The 23,161-nt window shown below is 45.0% G+C and overlaps 1 protein-coding gene across 2 annotated transcripts in view; it reads right to left on the bottom strand.

The window, feature by feature from the left end:
* The window catches only part of KIRREL3 (kirre like nephrin family adhesion molecule 3), a 3,739,713-nt gene that overhangs the window by 1,460,152 nt on the left and 2,256,400 nt on the right, over positions 1–23,161 (bottom strand). For both annotated transcript variants that reach the window (XM_069224509.1, XM_069224508.1), the window contains exon 8: positions 16,723–16,871. In XM_069224509.1, the coding sequence (XP_069080610.1) occupies positions 16,723–16,871 (149 nt within the window). The remainder of the gene's footprint in view (positions 1–16,722; positions 16,872–23,161) is intronic.

Raw genomic sequence — 23,161 nt, 5'->3', positions numbered from 1 at the left:
AAGTACATTACAGTTAGGTCTAGTACATTATTTAAATCACTACACCCGTAGGTCTGGTAACATTTTAACGATTTTGTAGGCCTGCCACTCTACTGCTTGCCACTACACTCTACTCCATTGCACTCAACCCGACTCTGCTCCAGTTCACCTTACTCTATGTCACTCTACTCTACACCACTCTTCTCTATGCCACGTTATTCAATGCCACTCCACACTACTCCACACCACTGTACTCAACCCTACTCTATGCCACTCTAATCTGCACTATTCCACTCCACACAGTGACACTCTGCAGCACTCTATGTCACTCCACTCTGTCTCTCCACTCTTTGCCACTCTACTCTACACCATTCTACTCTATACCACTCTACACAACTCCACTCTATGCCACTCTACTCTATTCCACTCCACTCAATGCCACTTTACTCCACTCTACACCACTCCACTCTATGCCACTCTACTCTATGCCAGTCCACTCTATGTCACTCCACTTTATGCCTCTCTACTCTATGCCACTCTACTCTGTTTCCCTCTCCACAATGCTACTCTATGGCAATCCACACAATGCTACTCTGCGCCACTCTGCGGCATAATAATGTATGTCACTCCACTCAGTTCTATGCCACTTCCCTCTATTCTGTGCCACACTATTCTACACCTGTCTACTCCACACAATGTAGGAGGCTGGACTGGCTTGTAGTGAGTACCAAGGGGTACTTACACCTTGCACCAGGCCCAGGTATCCCTTATTGGTGTATAGGGTGTCTAGCAGCTTAGTCTGATAGATAATGGTAGCTTAGCAGAGCAGCTTATGCTGAACTAGGAGACGAGTGAAGCTCCTACAGTACCAGTAGTGTCATATGCACAATATCATAAGAAAACACAATACACAGATATACTAAAAATAAAGGTACTTTATTTTTATGACAATATGCCAAAGTATCTCAGTGAGTACCCTCAGTATGAGGATAGCAAATATACACAAGATATATGTACACAATACCAACAATATGCAGTATAGTATTAGAAAACAGTGCAAACAATGTATAGTTACAATAGGATGCAATGGGGGCACATAGGGATAGGGGCAACACAAACCATATACTCCAAAAGTGGAATGCGAACCACGAATGGACCCCACACCTATGTGACCTTGTAGCGGGTCACTGGGACTGTAAGAAAACAGTGAGGGTTAGAAAAATAGCCCACCCCAAGACCCTGAAAAGTGAGTGCAAAGTGCACTGAAGTTTCCTAAAGAGCACAGAAGTCGTGATAAGGGAATTCTGCAGGAAAGACCAAAACCAGCAATGCAGCAACGATGGATTTCCAGACGAGGGTACCTGTGGAACAAGGGGACCAAGTCCAAAAGTCACGATCAAGTCGAGAGTGGGCAGATGCCCAGGAAATGCCAGCTGTGGATGTAAAGAAGCTGCTACTGGACAGTAGAAGCTGAGGATTCTGCAAGAACGACAAGGGCTAGAAACTTCCCCTTTAGAGGATAGATGTCCCACGCCGTGGAGAGTTGTGCAGAAGTGTTTTTCTGCAGAAAGACCGTAAACAACCCTTGCTAGCTACAAAGATTGCGGTTAGGGTTTTTGGGTGCTGCTGTAGCCCAGGAGGGACCAGGATGTCATCAATTGCGTCAGGGGACAGAGGGGGTGCCGAGCAAGACAAGGAGCCCTCTCAAAAGCAGGCAGCATCCGCAAAAGTGCCAGAACAGGCACTACAAAGTGGAGTGAAACAGTGCTCACCCGAAGTTGCACAAGAGAGTCCCACGCCGCCGGAGGACAACTCAGGAGGTCATGCAATGCAGGTTAGAGTGCTGTGGACCCAGGCTTGGCTGTGCACAAAGGAAATCTTCGTGGAGTGCACAGGAGCCGGAGTAGCTGCAAAACTCGCGGTTCCCAGCAGTGCAGTCTGGCGTGGGGAGGCAAGGACTTACCTCCACCAAATTTGGACTGAAGAGTCACTGGACTGTGGGAGTCACTTGGACAGAGTTGCTGAGTTCAAGGGACCTCGCTCGTCCTGCTGAGAGGAGACCCAGAGTACCAGTGATGCAGTTCTATGGTGCCTGCGGTTGCAGTGGGAAGATTCCGTCGACCCACTGGAGATTTCTTCGGAGCTTCTAGTGCAGAGAGGAGGAAGACTACCCCCACAGCATGCAGCACCAGGAAAACAGTCGAGAAGGCGGCAGGATCAGCGTTACAGTGTCGCAGTAGTCGTCGTTGCTACTTTGTTGCAGTTTTGCAGGCTTCCAGCGCGGTCAGCAGTCGATTCCTTGGCAGAAGGTGAAGAGAGAGATGCAGAGGAACTCGGATGAGCTCTTGCATTCGTTATCTAAGGAAATCCCCAAAGCAGAGACCCTAAATGGCCAGAAAAGAGGGTTTGGCTACTTAGGAGAGAAGATAGGCTAGCAACACCTGAAGGAGCCTATCAGAAGGAGTCTCTGACGTCACCTGCTGGCCCTGGCCACTCAGAGCAGTCCAGTGTGCCAGCAGCACCTCTGTTTCCAAGATGGCAGAGGTCTGGAGCACACTGGAGGAGCTCTGGGCACCTCCCAGGGGAGGTGCAGGTCAGGGGAGTGGTCACTCCCCTTTCCTTTGTCCAGTTTCGCGCCAGAGCAGGGCTGAGGGCTCCCTGAACCGGTGTAGACTGGCTTATGCAGAAATGGGCACCATCTGTGCCCATGAAAGCATTTCCAGAGGCTGGGGGAGGCTACTCCTCCCCTGCCTTAACACCTTTTTCCAAAGGGAGAGGGTGTAACACCCTCTCTCTGAGGAAGTCCTTTGTTCTGCCATCCTGGGCCAAGCCTGGCTGGACCCCAGGAGGGCAGAAACCTGTCTGAGGGGTTGGCAGCAGCATCAGCTGCAGTGAAACCCCTGAAAAGGCAGTTTGGCAGTACCCGGGTCTGTGCTGGAGACCCGTGGGATCATGGGATTATGCCAACAATGCCAGGATGGCATAGAGGGGGCAATTCCATGATCATAGACATGTTACATGGCCATATTCGGAGTTACCATTGTGAAGCTACACCTAGGTAGTGACCTATGTGTAGTGCACGCGTGTAATGGTGTCCCCGCACTCACAAAGTCCGGGGAATTTGCCCTGAACAATGTGGGGGCACCTTGGCTAGTGCCAGGGTGCCCACACACTAAGTAACTTTGCACCTAACCTTTACCAGGTAAAGGTTAGACATATAGGTGACTTATAAGTTACTTAAGTGCAGTGGTAAATGGCTGTGAAATAACGTGGACGTTATTTCACTCAGGCTGCAGTGGCAGGCCTGTGTAAGAATTGTCAGAGCTCCCTATGGGCGGCAAAAGAGATGCTGCAACCCATAGGGATCTCCTGGAACCCCAATACCCTGGGTACATCAGTACCATATACTAGGGAATTATAAGGGTGTTCCAATATGCCAATGTAAATTGGTGAAATTGGTCACTAGCCTGTTAGTGACAATTTGGAAAGAAATGAGAGAGCATAACCACTGAGGTTCTGATTAGCAGACCCTCAGTGAGACAGTTAGTCATAACACAGGTAACACATACAGGGCATACTTATGAACACTGGGGCCCTGGCTGGCAGGGTCCCAGTGACACATACAACTGAAACAACATATATACAGTGAAATATGGGGGTAACATGCCAGGCAAGATGGTACTTTCCTACAACACACTGCAACTCTATTCTATCCCACTCCACTGTAAACCACTCCACTCTACTTTGTTCTGCTCCACTCTACTTTATGCCACTCCATTCTATGCCATTCTACTCTGCCACTGTACTTTAAGCCACTCTACTCAACACCATTGCACTATGCTCTATGCCACTCTACACAATACCATTCCATTGAACTCCACCACTCTTTGGTAATCTATGGCATTCTACTCTATGCAATTCCACTCCACTCAATGCAACCCTATTCCACTCCGTCACTCTACTCTACATCACACTCCACCACTTTACTCTATGCCACTCTAGTGTACACCACTCCACTCCATGCCAATCCTTGCCAATCTACTCCATGCCACTCTACTACATGCCACTCTACTACATCCTTTTGCAACCCACTCTGCTCTACTCCACCCCACTCTTTGCCACTCTACTCCATGCCACTCTACTTGATACCATTTTACTCAATGGCACTGAACTCTATACTGCTTCACTCGATGCTGCTCTATTCTATGACACTCAATGCAACTCTACTCTACTATACACCACTCTGAGGGCCAGATGTAGCAAAGGGTTTTTCCCATTATGTGTCAATGGGAAAATGTGTTCGTACATATGGCCCTAAGTCACTCCTCTCTAGGCCACTCCATGCCACACAATGACACTTTGTGGATCACCATGCTGCTCTATTCCATGCCAATCCACTCTATAATACATCACTCTACTCTACACCACTCCACTTTAGTCTATGCCACTCTACCCTCTGCCACTCTATGCTACTACATTCTACTCCTTGCCACTATACTCCATGACACTCTTCTCCACCCTACTCTATGCCAATCTACTCTACGTCACTCAACTCCACTCCATAAGGTACCATCCTTTATCACTCTATACCACTTTACACCACTCCATTCTATGCCACTCTATGTCAGACTACTCCATGCCACTTTACTGAACGCCACTCCACTATACTCTATGCTTCTCTTCACAATGCCACTCTAAGGCAACCCACACAATGCCACTCTATGACACTATATGGCGTTCTACTCTCACTATTCCATTCCATGCCACTTCACACCACTCTACTCTGGACCACTCTACTTCACACAATGTAACTCTACACTACACTATTTCATTCCACCCCACTCTATTCCACTCTACGTCACTTTACTATGTGCCACTCCACTCTACACCACTCCACTCTATGTCACTCTGCTCAGTGCTACTCATTTCCACTCTACTCTACACTGTTTTAGTCTTCACCACTTCACTATACTCTGAACTTGTCTACACAATGCCACTCTATGGCACTCCACACAATGCCACTCTATGGTACTCTGTGGCATTTTACTCTACACTCCACTCTACACTACTCTACTGTATGCCACTTCACTGTACATCAATCTATCCTACGCCACTTGACTCTACGTCACTCCATTATAGTTTACACTTATTTACAGAATGCCACTTTATGGCACTCCGCACAATGCCACTCTACAGTACTCTATGACATTCTACTCTACGCTACTCCACTCCAGTCTATGCCACTCCACATCACTCTACACCACTCTACTCTAGACCACTCTATTTCACACAATGCCACTCTACTCTTTGTCACTCTACTCTACAACACTTTATCACGTGCCACTCTACTTTATGCCACTCCACTCTATGCCACCCCACTCCACCCCCTCTGATCCATTCCACCCCACTCTATGCCACTGTAGTCTATGCCTCTCTATGTCAGTCTACTCCATGCCACTTTACTTAACGTCACTCCACTATACTCCATGCTTCTCTTCACAGTGCCACTCCAAGGCACTCCACACAATGCCACTCTATGGTACTATATGGCATTCTACTCTACACTACTCCACTCCACACCACCCACCACCACTCTGCTCTAGACCACTCTACTCCACACAATGCTACTCTACACTACATCGCTACACTCTATGCCACTGTACTCAGTGCCACTCTGCTCTATGCCACTGCACACCATACTACTTCACTCCATCCTACTCCAAACCACTCTGATCCATTTCACCCCACTCTATTCCACTCTACTCTATGCCACTCCACTCTACGTCACTTTGCTCAATGCCACTCCATTCCACTCTACTCTATGCTGTTTCAGTCTACACCACTTCACTATACTCTGAACTTCTCTACACAATGCCACTCTACGGCACTCCACACAATGCCACTCTCTGGTACTCTGTGGCATTTTACTCTACACTACTCCACTCCACTCCATGCCATTCCACTCTACACTACTCTAATGTATGCCACTTCACTGGACACCACTCTACTTTACGTCACTTTACTGTACACTCCCATCTAAGCCACTGTATATAATGCCATTCTTCTCTATACCACTTCATGCTATTCTATTGCACACCACACTACTTCACTCCATCCCACTCCCCACCACTGTGATCCAATCCACTCCACTTTATGCCACGCTGCTCTATGCCACTCTACTCCACACCACTTTACTCTGTGCCACTCCACTCTACACCACTCCAATCTATGCCACTCTGCCCTATGCCACTCTATTCCACTCTACTCTACACCGCTTAACTCTATGCCACTCCGCTATACTCTACACTTATCTATAAAATGCCCCTCTATGGCACTCCACACAATGCTACTCTACCACACTCTTTGACATTCTACTCTATGCTGCTCCTCATCATTCTACACCACTATACTCTAGACTACTCTTTTTCACACAACGCCACTCTGCTTTTTGTCACTCTACTCTACAACACTTTACCACACGCCACTCTACTTTATGCCACTCTACTCTCTGCCACTCCACTCCAACTCACTCCACCCCACTCTGATCCATTCCACCCCACTCTATGCCACTCTACACTATGCCAATCTACTGCACCCACGCCACTTCATCCCACTCCACACCACTCTGGTCTATTCCATCCTACTCCATGCCATGCTACTCTAAGCCACTCTACTCTATGTCAATTTAGTCTGTGCCACACCACTCTGCTCTATGTCACTCCATTCCACTGTGCTCTACATTGCTTTATTCTATGCCACACCACTATACTCTAAACTTAATGACACTCTATGATATGATATGATAAGCATTTGTAAAGTGCAGCAAATCACACCTGAAGGTGTCAGTTGGCACTAAACTCTTCAGGAACTTTTCATCTAAGATCTAAAATAGCCAGGTTTTCAACAGCTTCTTAAATTCACCTAAATCTGCACAGCCACACAGATAGACAGGAAGTGTTTCCATACCTTGGAGCAGTGTAAGAAAAGGATCTACCGCCATATCTTGAGAGCTGAATCTGAGGGACAGAGAAGAGCACTTTGTCCCTTGATCTCAGAGTGCATGTTGGACAGTAGCGGCATTGTCTTTTTACAGGTATGAAGGAGATTTTTCTATAAGGGCTTTGTGGGTGAGACAGCATGTCTTAAAGAAGATGAGTTTCCTGACCGGCAACCAGTGCAAGGACCTTAAAATAGGGGCTGAAGGAGAACCCGCTGGGAGGTTAGAGATAAGTCAGGCAGCTGTATTTTGTACAGCCAGAAGTTTCATAAGAAAAGTGTCATTGGCTGCCATCAACAGGGCATTGCTATAATCCAGGTGACTGACAACCAGTGCGTGGATCAGTGTTTTCCTGGCCAAGGAAGGGAGCCAAGGGAAAACCTTCTCCAGGGTGCGCATGGTGGCACAACAAGTTCCTCTTACCTTAGTAATGTGATTTTTCATTGTTGTTTCCTGGTCGATTTCAATCCTTACATTTTTCACTGAGTGGGTGGGGGGATGCCCGACCTCCAGCCTGGTGACCAGAGCTGTTGTGCCTTTCTGAATAGAAAGACCTCAGTCTTCTCAGTATTGAGCTGAAGACAGTTTCCAGCCATCCAGGCAGCAATATATTTCATACAGTTTTGGTAAGTAAGGAGGTCATTACTAACATGGTGGCCTGTACCACTAAGCTGGCGGTGGCGGTAACTTCCGCCAATGGCATGGCGGTCCAGACCACCATATAATGAATGTAGCAGAACCACCACGGATGAAACGCCGCCACCGCTAGGCTCTCACCCGCAGGCAGCCTGGCGGTGGCGGCGTTTCTGATCCGACAGGGCAGCGCTGCAAGCAGCGCTGGCCACCAGATAATGAGTCCGATTCCACCAGCCTTTCCCTGGTGGTGTAGGCTGGCGGAATGAGTGACTTGGCGCCCCCGTGCACAGCCCATCGCGCATTACACTGCCCGGTTTACGGGCAGTGAAATGCGCGACAGGTGTTGCTGCACCCGCCACACTGCCACATTGCCGCAGGCGTCAACGTTCAGGCCCTTCTTCCAGCAGGGCCGGCGGGCGGAAACACTGTTTCTGCCTGCCAGCCCAGCTGGATGTATATTATGTGGCCGGCAGGGGGTTCTGCACGCTGGTGGTCTTCTGTTGACCGTCAGTGCGGATCTCGGTGGAGTTCCCCGCGGAAATCGTATTGAGCCCCTATGTCTCGAGTTCTCAATGCCCTGTCCTATAGTGATCATCAGCTACGTATTATCCGCATATGAGATTACTTCAAAACCAGCTGTGCCAAGTGAGCAATGTAAATATTAAATAACGTTGGGTTCAGTGATGAGCCTTGAGGCACTCCCTTGGTGAGAGGGACTGCCAGGATTTAAAGGAACCTCATGTAATAATTTGGGTCTGATATTTTAGAAAGTCAGTTAACCATTGCAGGGAGATCCCACTGACATCGATCTCATGCAGTATGCTAATGGGAACTGGATGAGAAACGATCTTGAAAGCCGCTGAGAGGTCCAGTAGTACGAGCATAGAGAGGCACCACCATCTAAAGAAAGATGGATAGGATCTACGGCACTCTATGGCATTCTACTCTATGTTACTCCACTCTATGCTAGTCCACACCACTCTATGCCGCTCTACTCTAGACCACTCTTCTCAACATAATGTCACCCTATGCTACTCCACTTCACCACATCTCTGATCCATTCCACCCCACTCTATGCCACTCTACTCTATGTCACTCTGCTGCACACCTCTCTATTCTACTCCATCCCACTCCACCGCACTTTGATTAATTCCACTCACTCTAAGCCACTCCACTCAATGCCACTCTACTCCACACCACTTTATTATATGCAACTCCATACCTCTCCATTCTATGCCACTCTGCTCTATGCTGTTCCATTCCACTCTATTATATGACACTCAATTCCATTATATGCAACTCTACTTCACTCTGCACCACTCTCCGCAACTCTAGACTACTCTAAGTAATTCTACTCCATGCCACTCCATTCCAAATAGATCTACTCTACTGCAAGCTATGCCACTCCACTCTCTGCCACGCTACTTCACTCTATGCCACTCTGCTCTCCACCACTCCACTCTACTCAGTGCCACACTACTCTATAACACTCAGTGCCAGTCCTCTCTACTCCTCACCAATGTATTCCACACTACTCTACTCCACCCCACTCTATGACACTCTACTGTACTCAATTCTACTCCACACAGTAGTACTCAGTGGTACTCTAAGTCACTCTACTCTATGCCACTCTACTCTACATCACTCTACGCTACTCCACTCCATGCCACTCCTTACTGTGCCATGCTACTCTTCTCATCTCCACTCTACTCCACACCACTCTACTCCACCCTTCCTTAGCTACTCCACTCTATATCACTATCCTCTATCCTCCCCACAATCCCACTCCATTTCACTCTGCAGCCATCCTACTACATACTACACCACTCTATGCCACTCTACTCCTTGCCATTCTGCTTTCAGAACCTTCCCACAGCAAATGATTAGTTGTTTTCTTTGTCACTCTCATTTGAAATCTTTTGATTACTTAGCTCCTATTGTACGCTACTTTACCTTATGGCTATATATGCCATTCTATGCCACTCCACTCAATGCCACTATACTCCACTCTTCTCTGGTCCATTCCATGCCACTCCATGCCACTCTACTCTAGGCCTCTTTACTCTACACCATGCCCTCTACTCTATACCACTCTACTCTGTATCACTCTACTATATGTCACTCCACTCTATGCCATTCCAGTCTATGCCACTCTACTCCACGCCCCTCTATTCCCCTCTACCCCACTCTATACCACTCTACCATAAGACACTCTGTCCTACACCACTCTACTTTATGGCGGTCTATGCCACTCCGTTCAATGCCACTCTTCTTTTCTCCACTGCACACCTCCCCATGCTACTCCACTCCATGCCATTCTACTCCACCCCACTCTATCCCACTATACTATATGCCATTCCACTCCACACAGTGCGTCTCTGTAGCACTCTATGCCACTCTATTCTACACCACTCCATTCTACTTTACTGTGCGCCACCTTTCCCTACGCCATTCTAGTACATTCCATTCCACTCCACCCACTCCATGCCACTCTACTCTATGCCACTCTAATCAATGCCACTTTACTCCACACCACACCACTCTACTCTACTCATTCCACCCCACTATTTGCCACCCTACTCTATGCCAATGTACTGTATGCCACTATATTCTATGCTTCACTACTCCACACCAGTCTATGCTATGCTATGCCACGGCACTCTTTGGCACTTTATGTCACTCTACTCTACACCCCTCAATTTCACACAGTGCCACTCTATGCCAGTCTACTATATACCACACTAGTCTATGCCACTCTAGTCTACACCTCTTTAGTCTACACCTCTCCACTCTACTCTATGCCACTCTACTTTACACTAGTAAACTCTCTGCACCTCTACTCCACTCCACCACACCCTATGCCATTGTACCTCATTCCACTCAACTCTAAGCCACTCTACTTCATAATGCTCTATGACATTCTATGACACTCCACTCAATCCCAGTATTCACCACTCTTCTCTACACCACTTCATTCCACACAACGCTACTGTGCACCACTCCACACTAATATCACTTTATGTCACTCTACACCACTCTACTCTATGAGACTCTACTCTACACCATTGTACTCCATGCCACTAACTGGATCCCACTCAACTCCACTCCAGTCTTTGCAACCCCATTCTTTACCACCGCACTTTGTGGCACTATTCTTTGCCACTCTAATCTATGCCACTCAGTGCAATTCCACTCTACACCATGCTTTGCTACACCACTCTACTCTATGCCATGGCACTAACATTTAGCAATGATTAAGAGCAGTGTTGCTGGTGTACAACATGGGTAAATGAAAGTGGCAAAGCAAATAGATCTTACATAGGCAAGACCTATTGGCGTTGCCAGTGCTTGGCATGGTCTGGCTCGATAGTGCAGCTGTCGCCAGACAATGATGTGGTAATCATAACCAAGAGAATGGCTTTGATACCACCCATATGTTGGGAGACAGGTTCACACGATTTGATTGGATAGCAGTTGTGGTGTTCCTCTGAACGAGTGCTTGAATTACACTCCTCTTCGTTGTTGGAGGGTTTCTGCTCAATACAGTAGGAAGTGAGTGCTGGAAATTATTGTCTTTCTGAATCAAGCCTCTAAAAACAGCACAAGGTATGGCATCTGAAAACTACTATGGACCCCATTGGCACCTTCTCCTTTGCCCTTACAGGGCTGAGAAATAGAATGTGTCACTGCTCAAATCAGAATTGAGTGACGTCTGCCTTCTCCAAGACCAGAAGAACAACAGTCCGCTGGCACAAAGTGCAGGAGACTTTCATGGTGTCTGCAAAATACCCACTGACTTTGGTTCCATGTGGGTTGTTGAAGCATCATATGTGCTGATATCTGCTCTTCCTCTCAGGTCTTTTCCCTATTTTATCCGCTCCTTACCTGTGGCCACGTTGATGCCTGAAGGCAGTGGCACTCAACCCCTCCCGTAGGAGCCCCCATCTGGAGTTGTAGTCACTCACCAAGTCCGGCTGCCCCTGTCCCGAATCAAGATACTGAGGAAGGCTGACTCCAAATGTGACTCTGGCTAGCCCACAGGCTGTGATGCCTAAAACTTAGGCCACGGTGAGGGCAAGATGGATTTCAGGCCATAAGTGGAATGGATGGGACAGGCTGGTGATTTGTAGGGAGTCAACACAGGAGTGACACTATCATATTGTTGGAGAGTGTGTCATTAGTTTTGTGGCCCGCACAAGTAATGAGTCAGCACTCGACCACTACTGGGAACCAAACACCTCATTGTAGCACTTGACTCTCATAGGATAGCATTGCACAGCAGTCCATGGCTTTCTCAAGGGAGCTGGTGTGGGCTAATAATCACCATTCACTAGCACACAAGAATAATACTCACTAAATGATTTTCCAGTCTGTGCTTTTCCTTATGCTAAAGTAAAAGTACATTTATTACAAACACACACTACTCAATACTAAGCAACAATTAACAAATATACACAAGTTGATGGAATTACTTTTGGATGACATTGCATAATCATTCTTGTCTCTCTCAAGGGGAGATATAAACCAACAACCTACATGGCAGAATATTCACTTGTAGTCTAATGTAATATTTGACTGTAACTTGGGAGTGAGAGCATCTGATACTGGCAATAAAATACATCTACTTTGATCGCCGCTGGCTGTCAGACTCATTACTCAAATAAGCATTAACAAGGAACATGTCTAAGCAGGCTGGAGTGGTTGGCATTGCAAGGATTATTCTCAGCATGATCTACACAGTCTACCCACACCCTTAAAGGGTGTGGGCCAAGGATCATCATAATCCACATTGAATTATTCAACATAAAAATGATGCATAGTTGACACAGTCCCTAAAATACATCACTTGGTTGTTAATCATGATGTAATACAATCTTTCACCCCTAGAGAGTGCCTTTACATTTTAAAACACATTTAGCACGACATGCTACCATTTTAGCTATAGTCCTTAAGGGACTTCATTACTGTAAAACACCTGTAATTTAAGCCTTTCACCCCTAGAGATTGTTCACCATTATAGCAATCCTATTGTTATCACAATTCAGACCACAGGGCCTGTAGCCATGATTGTCACCCCTAGAGAATGCAATTTCACCACCCTGAAACCAATGTTCCAGCTAGGACTTGGTCAAAAACATGTTGGAATCCTTGGGGGGTTATCATTGTGAAGTCCCACCCAACCTGGGGTGGGGACACAAACCTTTCTGTTCCGGGAAGGCTTCTCTGCTTCTAAAGCTCCCCCTAACTATTTGCTTTCTTGTGGTGGCCACCACAAGTGTAAAACAAGCACTTTTTGGTGCCAAAACATTGTACCTCAAGGCATCATGTGCGCTACCTCATAGAGCAGACATATTTTATTAACGGCTCTCCTGCAGTACTCGGAAGAGCGTTGTTGCTGCCAGGATCTTCTTCACTGCCCGAGGGTGTTCGGTCCCACCCACACAGCCCCCACATAAGGTGAGTCCTCTAATGGATAACTGTGTGAGGAACCCACCTGCAGCTGCTCCCACCTGCTCCCCCACACGGCCAGAACCTCCATGTGCTGCCACAAGAGCCAGCCCTTCAGTAGGAGTCTGCCCACACCAGCAGACAGACATGCATACAGCTGCTGTTGGGTGTGCTACGTGGGGGAGTGCAGCAGCACTCCCCCTCCTCCAGGTCATTGAGGGCCCCTGGATGTGTTTCAGGGTCTCTTCCCCCTTCACAAGGAGCGTGACGGCACTTCTTGACTTCCTCTTCGGCCCCTTTCACAGCTGACAGCCATCTTTGCCGCGACGTGATGACTTCCCCCAGCTTTACTTCTTGGGGGGGGGGCAAAATGGGGTTTGAGGCCCCTTCCTGCCATCTTCACAGGGAGTGTGATGGCACTCCGTGACTTTTGTTTCCTTGTGGGGCCCCAGGATGGGGTCTGGGTCCCCTATTGCTATCTTCACTGGGGCACAATGCCGGCTCCCTGCTCAGCTTCTCCCATCGGGCCCTGGGATGGGGTCCATGACCCCTCCCCTGCACTTTCGAAGGAACACAATGGCACTTATTCCACACAGCCTCCTCTCGCTATGGACGTGCCACTTCTCTCCCTGGCGCAATTCTTCGTTAGGGGCAGCCTCCAGGCCCTGGCCCTCCCGATGAGCACGTTCTCTGTTGGCGGCAGAGCCCCACGCACTTCATCGTCAACTGGTAAAAGGTCACAGGTTGCCAGACTTCACATTGCGTTATCTCAGCCCCAGTTGAGCCGTTTTTGACGATCTTCTGCTCACTTTTGTTAGGCCTTCTGGCCTCAAAGACCCCCAACTGGGTTAGGGAACCAGTCCCACAGACTCTCTGTGCCATCCTTTCATTTAGGTGCCTTCTTTTATTCTAGACAGCACACTCTCCTTGTGCCAGAGGCAGTCTGTTCCTCAACTGACGGCATGTGCCTTTCTGGGTCTGAAGTAATTCAGGGACAAAGTCCTTGCTCCAGTGGGCAATCAGGGGGTTCTTCCTTCCAGTTGTCTGTGACGCCCGTTGTCAGTCCCAGTGTCCTGCAGGGAAGCACAGCCAAGAGAGAGAGCCCTTCCCTGTGTGAGACCTTTTAAGTGGTTGTAGACTCCAGCAGGGCTGCGCCTCTGGCCTATCCAAATGTGCCACATCACTTCTCTGCCCCATCCCAACCTTCCTGCTCAGCCTTCAGGGATAGCTCAAAATGGCATTGCCAGGAGTTAGTTGCCAGATGTGCCCTGAGAGACTCAGCCCCTCCTCCCTTACATTTCTTCCAGGACCTCTCAGGCTTGGTTCCTGGCATAGAATGACAGCTGGCTAATTGATGCAAGGCCCTGCTCTGGCAGCTGGACAGAGTAGTAATTGGCCCTAATCCTGAGCTGAGGCAGAGAAAGATGACGTTCCTGGATGACTCATAAGTGGTACAAGTATGGTTTTGTAACCGACTGCATTATTCTTTTCCGACAGGTTACATTGTCCATTGGTGCATCTCTGGAGTCTGTGGACCCTAGTGAACTGGAGTTGCACCCTAGGACAGCCTTTCCCATTGGCCTATAATGATGTGTCACTACAGTGAAAACAGTAAAGCACACTGACTATCCCTCACATGTGTACACCTATCTCATAAGGCCTACTCCAGGTCGCCACCCACTCTGTATTGTCCCTTCTGCGCCAGGCTACCTAAGCACAGCTCTTGGGCTGCACATGCCAGGAATCCTCCTGCACAGCCGTCACATGGGTGCACACGTATGTGCACACATGAGCAAGTATAACCAGCCCTTGGCCTTCGACCTTTGCTGTCTCACAGCAGCCTTTGCTTAACAAGGTGGCACTGGCAGTAAACATGCGCAGTCCATTTTACCATGAGGTTACTATGGGTGAGTCCCAAACTAAAAGGCTCCCTCATAGTAAAAGGTAAAAAACCAGGTGATCCAAAAATAATAAATCAAGGCGGCCCATATAGTCAGAACAGTCCTCTCACATGTATGTACAGTCAGGAGGGGTATGCAGAATGGGCAGAGTTTTAGGAGAAGGACTGCTGTTCGTGCTGTGCAACATAGGGCATTAATTACTACTACTTGCCTGTTTACCCACATTTCAAGTGTGTAATTAACCTTTTCAATAATATTCGCCATTGTAAAAAGGATTGTGCCACCACAGAGTTCAATAAGGTAAACATGCATCACTGTCCTAAAATGACGAGTGCTTCACTAATGAGATCACTCTCTTAGATATCAGCACTCACTACCATTTACAAGTTAGTAGGTTGACCGGTTTAGTACCAGTCGTGCTTTAAATTTGTTCTTACTTGTATTGTTTGGAATCCAAAGGTTCATTTCGGAAAATGCATTCCTTAAAAACACAATTAGAACATTTACTTCATACAGAGTAAAAGTAATAATATTAATCTTGAAAAAGAGAAAGCAATCACCCAGGAATACAATTACATTCGTGTTCATTTGGCACATGAAGCAAATGCCATCTTCGGAGTTAACTCTGCCCTTTTTCTATTGTGTCGTGAAAGACCCAATTTCTGAAATATCATATTGGAACTTTGGGTACACGGTCTTATCTAACTATGGTCGAGGAGCATCTACAACTCTAAAAGTGAGGAATGTGCTTGAATTCCAAAAACGGAGCTGACAATTTCCCCAAAATGGTACTTCGATGAGGGCCAGAGATTACATAATCCCACAAAAGGGATTTCTATTGCACTTTGGAAGATGAAGATAAGGAGTGAGGATTAGCCCAGAAGCTCTTAATTCCCAATTTGGTTGTCTAAACGATGGAAAGGTGAAATTTGTAACTAGTTCCACAAGTTGTCTCACACTCCTCCTATATGGCTCAAGTTCATGTACTGTCCAGATCCTCACCCAACAGAGTACAGGTCTTAACATGGCTACATGTTCTACTTTCTTGAGAGCAACATCATAGGACAGGGAAATAGAAGTGTATTTTTGGGACTATTTAATAGGGACCTTACGAAGGTGTTCCCACTCTGAGTCAACAAATCAATATTAGAAAAGCCCTAAATTCTGACCACCATGCAGTGCTTTAAGCTTCTAGAGGTCAATAGCCAGGGAGATTGCTCTGGACAATGTTAACTGATGTTTTATTAGAAATTTCCGAAACTTTGTGCTGGAGTTTTGCCCTTCCTTGTTTTAATGTAGGTGGGCCAAGATACTTTGCTATCTAGTTGTTGGTACTTCATGCCTTCATTTTTTTGATTTGGAAGGGAGAGTACCTGGACGTTTGCCAATGCTTGTTTCAAGGGGTGCTATTGTACCAGACTGTTTGCAACAATTGGGCAGGAGTTTTCCGTTCCTGCACAAAGAACAACCCTGTCTGTAACACAGGCACCCTTGCACCATGATGCAATGGTGCCTGTGTTAGCACTAGGCACCCTCGAGTGCGCCAGCACAGGGAGAAGAATGAGGAGGTCATATCTTAGTTGAAATGGCACTGTTCAGCTGTCTCACATTAACGCATTGGAGCACAGCGGCTCTGCTTGGTGCCCTGCACAAACATTTAATAAATATGCCCCAAAGTTCTCAAAGGGGTGTTCACAAGCGCTTTCCTAGCCAGAGAAGCATTCAGAAATGTGAATAAAGCCTGTAAAAGGTTCTACTTACAGTAGACATCTACAGATCTGCTGATGTTAGTGCTGCCCAATGCGTTGGTCACCTCACAGGACACAGGCTCAGAGAAGAAGGTGTGGTCAACGATCGCCTCGTATGTGTTGCCTGTCGCCTCCTTTATAAATTGTCCACCTTTTGCCCACCTAAGTAAAATAGAAACAAAACAGAAAAAACACTAAGGTGTAAGACGATTTTCCTTTGGGACACATGTTGACAAATCTATTTTTGCTTAAAAAAGATATATCAATTTGCACACTTTGTCTGGCATCTAAGCAATTTTGAAAGCCCGCAACTAACTCAAACAGGCCATCCATTTTCTCTACACAAGGTACATCATGCAAATTCTTTAAAATGGAAAAGAACAAGAAAACGGAGTTTAAACAACTTGGCTTCCTCTACAAAAGTGAAAATTCCCAAAAGGCAATGCGAATTTACACCTATTTAGGGAAACTTAGAGTCTGTCCGAATTTCAAATACACACCTTCCCTTATACTTAAAAATATGGAGTTAGCTACAGATGTCAGCAATTTGATTTTTGCCAGCAAAGTTTTGAAAAGGTGAGTAAATGTGTAACTTCATGAAGATGCGACGTTTCACCTAACTGAGAAACCCCCGCAAAAACACAGATTCAGGGCGATTTTACAGCAAAACATACGAATGCTTAGATTTATCTCTGGCAAAATCTGCATTTGCATTTTCCCCGCTACGGCTTGTTTTAAACGTCACCAAGTTGAAGATGACAAGCCATTTCAATTATTACCAACTTTGCACATCAGTACTGCCAAAAAAAGGAGTTTTATAAATCTACATTTCAACATTCTCCCCATTGAATTGTGTCCGACCCCCACGTGGATTAACATGTGAACATCACAATTTATGCAGTTTTTGACATATATTTGTAATCAATTTCATATTTTCAGTTTTGACCTAAGGCGTATGGCCCTACCGGGCTACACCATCATTTTCCGGAAAGTAGAAATATCGAAAAATTTAGGCAGGGGGAAGTTGCACTAGTTTCTCACATTTTTTGCCGCCTCAGAGGTATGAAGGACCATATAAGTGCAACACGAATACAATGTTTTCTTTGAGTAGCTAAATTCAATATAGAGGTGCCAATTACAAAGCAAGGGAATTCTGTTATTTCCTGTTTACATCTGCCATGGTTGAAATTACAAATCTTGCCTTTTACCTCAATCACGGGAAGTCTCTTTTGTAGCCTATAGTATCAGTTGCAGACTGCACTTCTGGAATAGTCTTTATCCGGGTCTGTAAAGCTACTTATTGGCATCCAACCTGCTCCATACTGCCATGTGAGGGTCGTTAAGAATGTTTGAAAATCTGATCACTTGTCCACTACCCGCTAAGAGCTTCATTGGTTGGGCATGGAAGAAAGAGTTTATTTTAGATGCATTTTTTTTATGTCACATGATGTTTCATGGACAGGAATACGAAGTCTGGCCTGCCTGGTACTTCACATTGGTACATATCTGATCCCTTTCTTCGATTCACTCTCATTTGATACGTGTTGCAAGCGTTAAGGGAGAGCAACCCGAAGGCCGGTCTTTTCACCATGTGGTACCAAAACTAGCCTTGATTTTAACTAATGTTGCGAATAATAGAGTCTTGGAAATGGCATTAAAGAAAGCATTTGTCTGTTTAGTGCCTGCATGTAGCGGTTATGTGATTAACCTCTTGGTGTCAAGAGGCCTGCTGGCGCCCTAACACTTAGTAAGCAAAGAAGCAATGTTATTGAGCCTCTATTTGAATGATCTGGGACCGGCTTTACAAAAGGTAAAATCATTTCAACCAAAATCGAGGAAGGCACAAATTCAAATTTTACAATATGCGAATGATCTGATCATTTTTTAATAGATCTTTAATACAGTTGTATTTTTGTGAAAGAAAACAGATCTAACTGTACATGGTGTTTAGGCAAACAAGTTATAATTCTCACTCTTACAAACACCGATTTGGAAGTTGGACGGATTCAGCTTGCTTGCATCTGGTGGCAATGATGAAATGCTCCTCTCTATCGTTTGCTTTTTGTGGACTAAACAACAAAGTGCACTGTGCACAGTATCTCATCCGGACCGTACTTATAGTCGTAGGAGCCACGTTGATTTCCACACTGGCAAATGGCCAGATCAGTTACTTTTAAACGGGTCGTGCATGCTTGGGCTTTTGCATAAGATCTATAGAAGTGCTTTTGTATGCTGTTGATAACCAACCAAGCCTAGTTTAAATTGATTTTTTTTAGATGAGAAACCTCTGGAGTCAAAAGCTGCTAATCTGAATATTTGACGGGTTTTTCCGAAACTTAGAACATATTTACCCGTAATGAAAAACACATGCAATGCCATTCTATCACATGTTTTTTTTATAACACATTTTTTACAGTGCACCACGGATAACATTATGTGCACGATGGAGAGATATCCATGGAGGAATACCGTTATGCCACTCTACAAGTGGTCTGGTGTTTTGGGACACAAACCTACTGGTTCTGGAACCATCGGACACGATTTTAAAAGATGTAGATCCTTAACTGATAAAACCGAGGATGAAGAAGGGTGGGGTAGCGGGAAAGGGGCAGACCAGCTCCAACTTGCCCTCTCAGGAACCAGAGTGGCAGAAGACTACGTTCCCCTAGGAAGGCTATAGCTTGCACCAGCCCACATGCCCTCTCCGCCCTGTGACAATACCCCTGACCTTCACCAGTCTACCCATTGATATTTACCACATGCTCATTGGAGAAAGTACTATCAGCCCAAAAGTCTTTGGAACTGGGGAAAAATTAGAATGTTCATCTGGTATTGTCAGATCCACTAAGTCATTGTCCATTACAGGGATAAAAACCCATAATAGCTGATTTAGGTGGAGAAAAAAACAGTCAAAATTTGAGAATTCTTATTCCAGCCGACTAGTAAAGAGGCTTCACCTATCCTTTTGGTTTCTTCGGAAACCTTCTTCGATAATATACAGTTGGCCATGGGTGAGTTCTAGTAATTCATGGATATGGGAAGGGCAACAGATAGAAGCTGTCTCAAGGGGTTAGTGGAGAGCCGTGAATGCACAGGAGGCCAGGTGGGATCCTACCACAATATACAATGACAGGTTAATGTTTATTTATCCATAATAGATATGAAGAGGTAGAAGTAGTCTCATCTACGGATCCTGCTGATAAAAATATCCCACAAAATCCTATCACCAACTTCCACTAAAGTGTTTAATGCCTATAAATGTTATACGAAATAACCTTTTATCTCTGGAGATTAAGGAGAATATATGCACACGACGACAAGAAGTTAAATAGGTTATGACTACCCAAAAGTTAGTTCTACTGTGAGCTTTTGAATCAGAATGCCATGTCTTTGGATTGTGATTGATGTAACTTATACCTCTCTCATCACACTAGTGAGAGACTACAGGAGAGCTTCCTCCCCGGTAATTCCCTTTGGCATAAAACTATAAGAGTGTAGGGTAAGTGACGGAATACATAGCATGAATCATCGTTGTCTGACCCACAGTTTGCTCTGATATCACGTGTACATCACAATTTGTGCTTGCATGTTTCTTTTGGTATACATTCTCGGATAGGCAGAGAGGGACAGAACATTCACACATTACTTTCACAATCTAGTGTGGGATATCCGCAGCCTCTTCAACATTCTGGTGTGAACAAGATCAAGATGTGCATTGCTCCATGGTCATTTGCTCCATTAAGGTCTTCTTTATGACTGGAGAAGGAGGTATCTCATGGATCTTACTCCTCAGGTGAGCTTTTTTATTATCTGTTGCCGTGTGTTCAGTGTCTACAGTTGTTCAACCTGGCTTGCAGGTGAACACTTTCATCCCCTTAAGGGACATGGCTTCAAATTTTGTATACTCAACCATTTAATCATCAATGTCCTTATGTTTGCATCCCATCTCTATAAATGTAAGGATTCAGCAATGAAGCAGCCATCAGGTTGATGTTTAAAGTACTGTATGTGACCAGGATGAAACACTCAGCCATTATCACACCAGCACTTGCAGAACTGGATACGGAGATGTAGAAAGTTTACCTGAAAGGAATTCAGATCTCTCAATGTTGTCTGTTGATTTTAGTTAGGCTGCACATTTTTAATTGTGAATATTTTTTTATCTTCTGTGTGTATTTCAAGAGATCTGGTCTCAGATGTATAGTTATTTGCTATTTAATGTGGAAAGTATTGCTATTGCTTTTATACACTGTACATTAGGCAAACAATGTAAACACACACACACACGCATATATAAATATATATATATATACACATACACACACATATATATATATATATATAGCCACACACACACATACATACATATATATTTATATATACATACATATACATTCGCTGGAAAAAACAAAGGGTGAAACAACATTGTATTTAGGTGTTCTAAAAAGATCTATTTTTTCTTCTAAAAAAACCTCAGTAATTCACTGAAAAACAAACATTACATTCACCTTATATGTAGGTGAATATGTCAGTGACAACATTAACATTTTTAACTAAAAAACACAGAAATTCAGCATATATAGTTAGCAGAGTTAGACATAACTCACACCGCCACCATGCACTGCTCATGACCTCACATATTACATCACTCATGACATATTCTCTGACATCATTTATGACATCACTGATGACATCTCATTTTGATGACATCATCCAATGAGTGTGTTTGTTTTTAGTTTACACAGTGGCAGGTAACTATCATATTACTTTTCTACCCAGTTTTGTATAGCATGTGTCCAGCTAATTGGTGTAAGTGTTTAAAAATGCACGTGCTCCTAATGCATCATAGGTGTGTTTAGGAATGGAACATGTTATAAATCATTGTATTGAAGAGTAACTCTGTGTGTAGATGACAGTTGATGACTTGTGTCCAGTACGTTCCACACAAGTGTTTTGGTTCTGCAGAAAATGTTTCCAACAGGTCAAAGTTTCCACAAACCAGATTCTAAGGGGCACATTTATCAAGGACTTGCATGAGCCTTGTGTTATGCAGTGTGTCGCAAGGGCGATGCAACAATAAGTCAAATTTAGCAAGCAATGCAAGAGCACAACTGCGTCATTTTTAGGTAACTGCATGGTGTAACTGCTGTGCTGAATCTGGCTATGTCATGAAGGAAATAATTTATGCAATGTAGTTGTCCCAGTGTAAATTCCAACACAAACATAGTGCTGTGGTATTTTTCATAATTTGACTGCACCATGGAGCAGTGTAACTCAATGATAGAAATCTATCAAAATGCTGCACATTGCCAACACAGATGTAGGAACTGATGCAGTGGCATAAAAATCTCACCATTATAGTACAATTTGCAAGCTCAACTACGCCATGGAGGTTGTCATACTGCAATTGGGAGTAGGTAGGAGACAACTACGTAGGCAGCAAAGGAGGAAGGAACCTGTATTCCTCAGCATATATCTCTCATTGACCTCTGGGAGGAGGAAGTCATCCAGTTATTCAGACTGAAGAGGGAGAGTATCATGGAATTGTTGGAGAAGATATCTCCAAGTCTTTAGCCAGCAACTGCAAGGACCACAGACATCCCAGCAAATGTCAAATTTATGTTTGTTCTACACATGTTGGCCTCAGGTACTTTTGACAGCACACCTGCAAGAATGGCTGGCGTTTCTCAGGGAGCATTTTCGGTATTTCTCCTTTCTGTACTGATTGCCATTATAAAACTTACAGCCCAGTATCTTCTCTTCCCAAAAAACAGCCAATAATAATTAGCTACCAAGCAAGGATTCTACAACGATTCCCGTATGTGTTTGGTGCCACTGATTGCACACATGTGCAATTTGTGTCCCCCTGCAGCCCCTTCACACCTTTTTAGAAATCCCAACCACAGTTACTCAATCAATGTCCATGTAACAGTGAATCATAATGGACTGTTCATCAATGTTCTTGCAAAGTATCCTGGAAGTGTCTACCAGGCACTGAAAGTGTTGCATCAACTCGGGACAAAAAATATGGACTCTAGCTACATATGAGCTACGAAAAGAGCAAAGGGCAGCAAAAGACCAGATATTACAACATTCAAAGTCAAAATATACAAATAGATAATAAGCCACATGGACATTTTTCATTAATGTGATAGATAACAAAAAACGTTTCTTAAGTTGCCTACATTTTCTGCTGGGCAGTTTACCAAAGTAATAGTGACATAATGAATATGTAGGCTGATCAAGATGTGAGACATTAGGAAATAATCTATGTAAAAAATTCATCAAGGTAAGGTATCATAGTGTATTTAAAATTAAAATAAGAACCGTCTCATGCTAAAGAAATGATGTAGGAAGCAAAGCATATAAGTATATATTCACAAACAAGGAAAATTCACATACATACGTGTATACAAAAAGTGTTGTTGACATGTCTGTAGATCAATGTTACT

Source organism: Pleurodeles waltl, chromosome 3_1 (assembly GCF_031143425.1).
Source record: "Pleurodeles waltl isolate 20211129_DDA chromosome 3_1, aPleWal1.hap1.20221129, whole genome shotgun sequence".
NCBI classification, from domain to species: Eukaryota; Metazoa; Chordata; class Amphibia; order Caudata; family Salamandridae; genus Pleurodeles; species Pleurodeles waltl.
The sequence above is the reverse complement of the archived record's forward strand: the minus strand, read 5'-3'. Positions and strand labels throughout refer to the sequence as shown.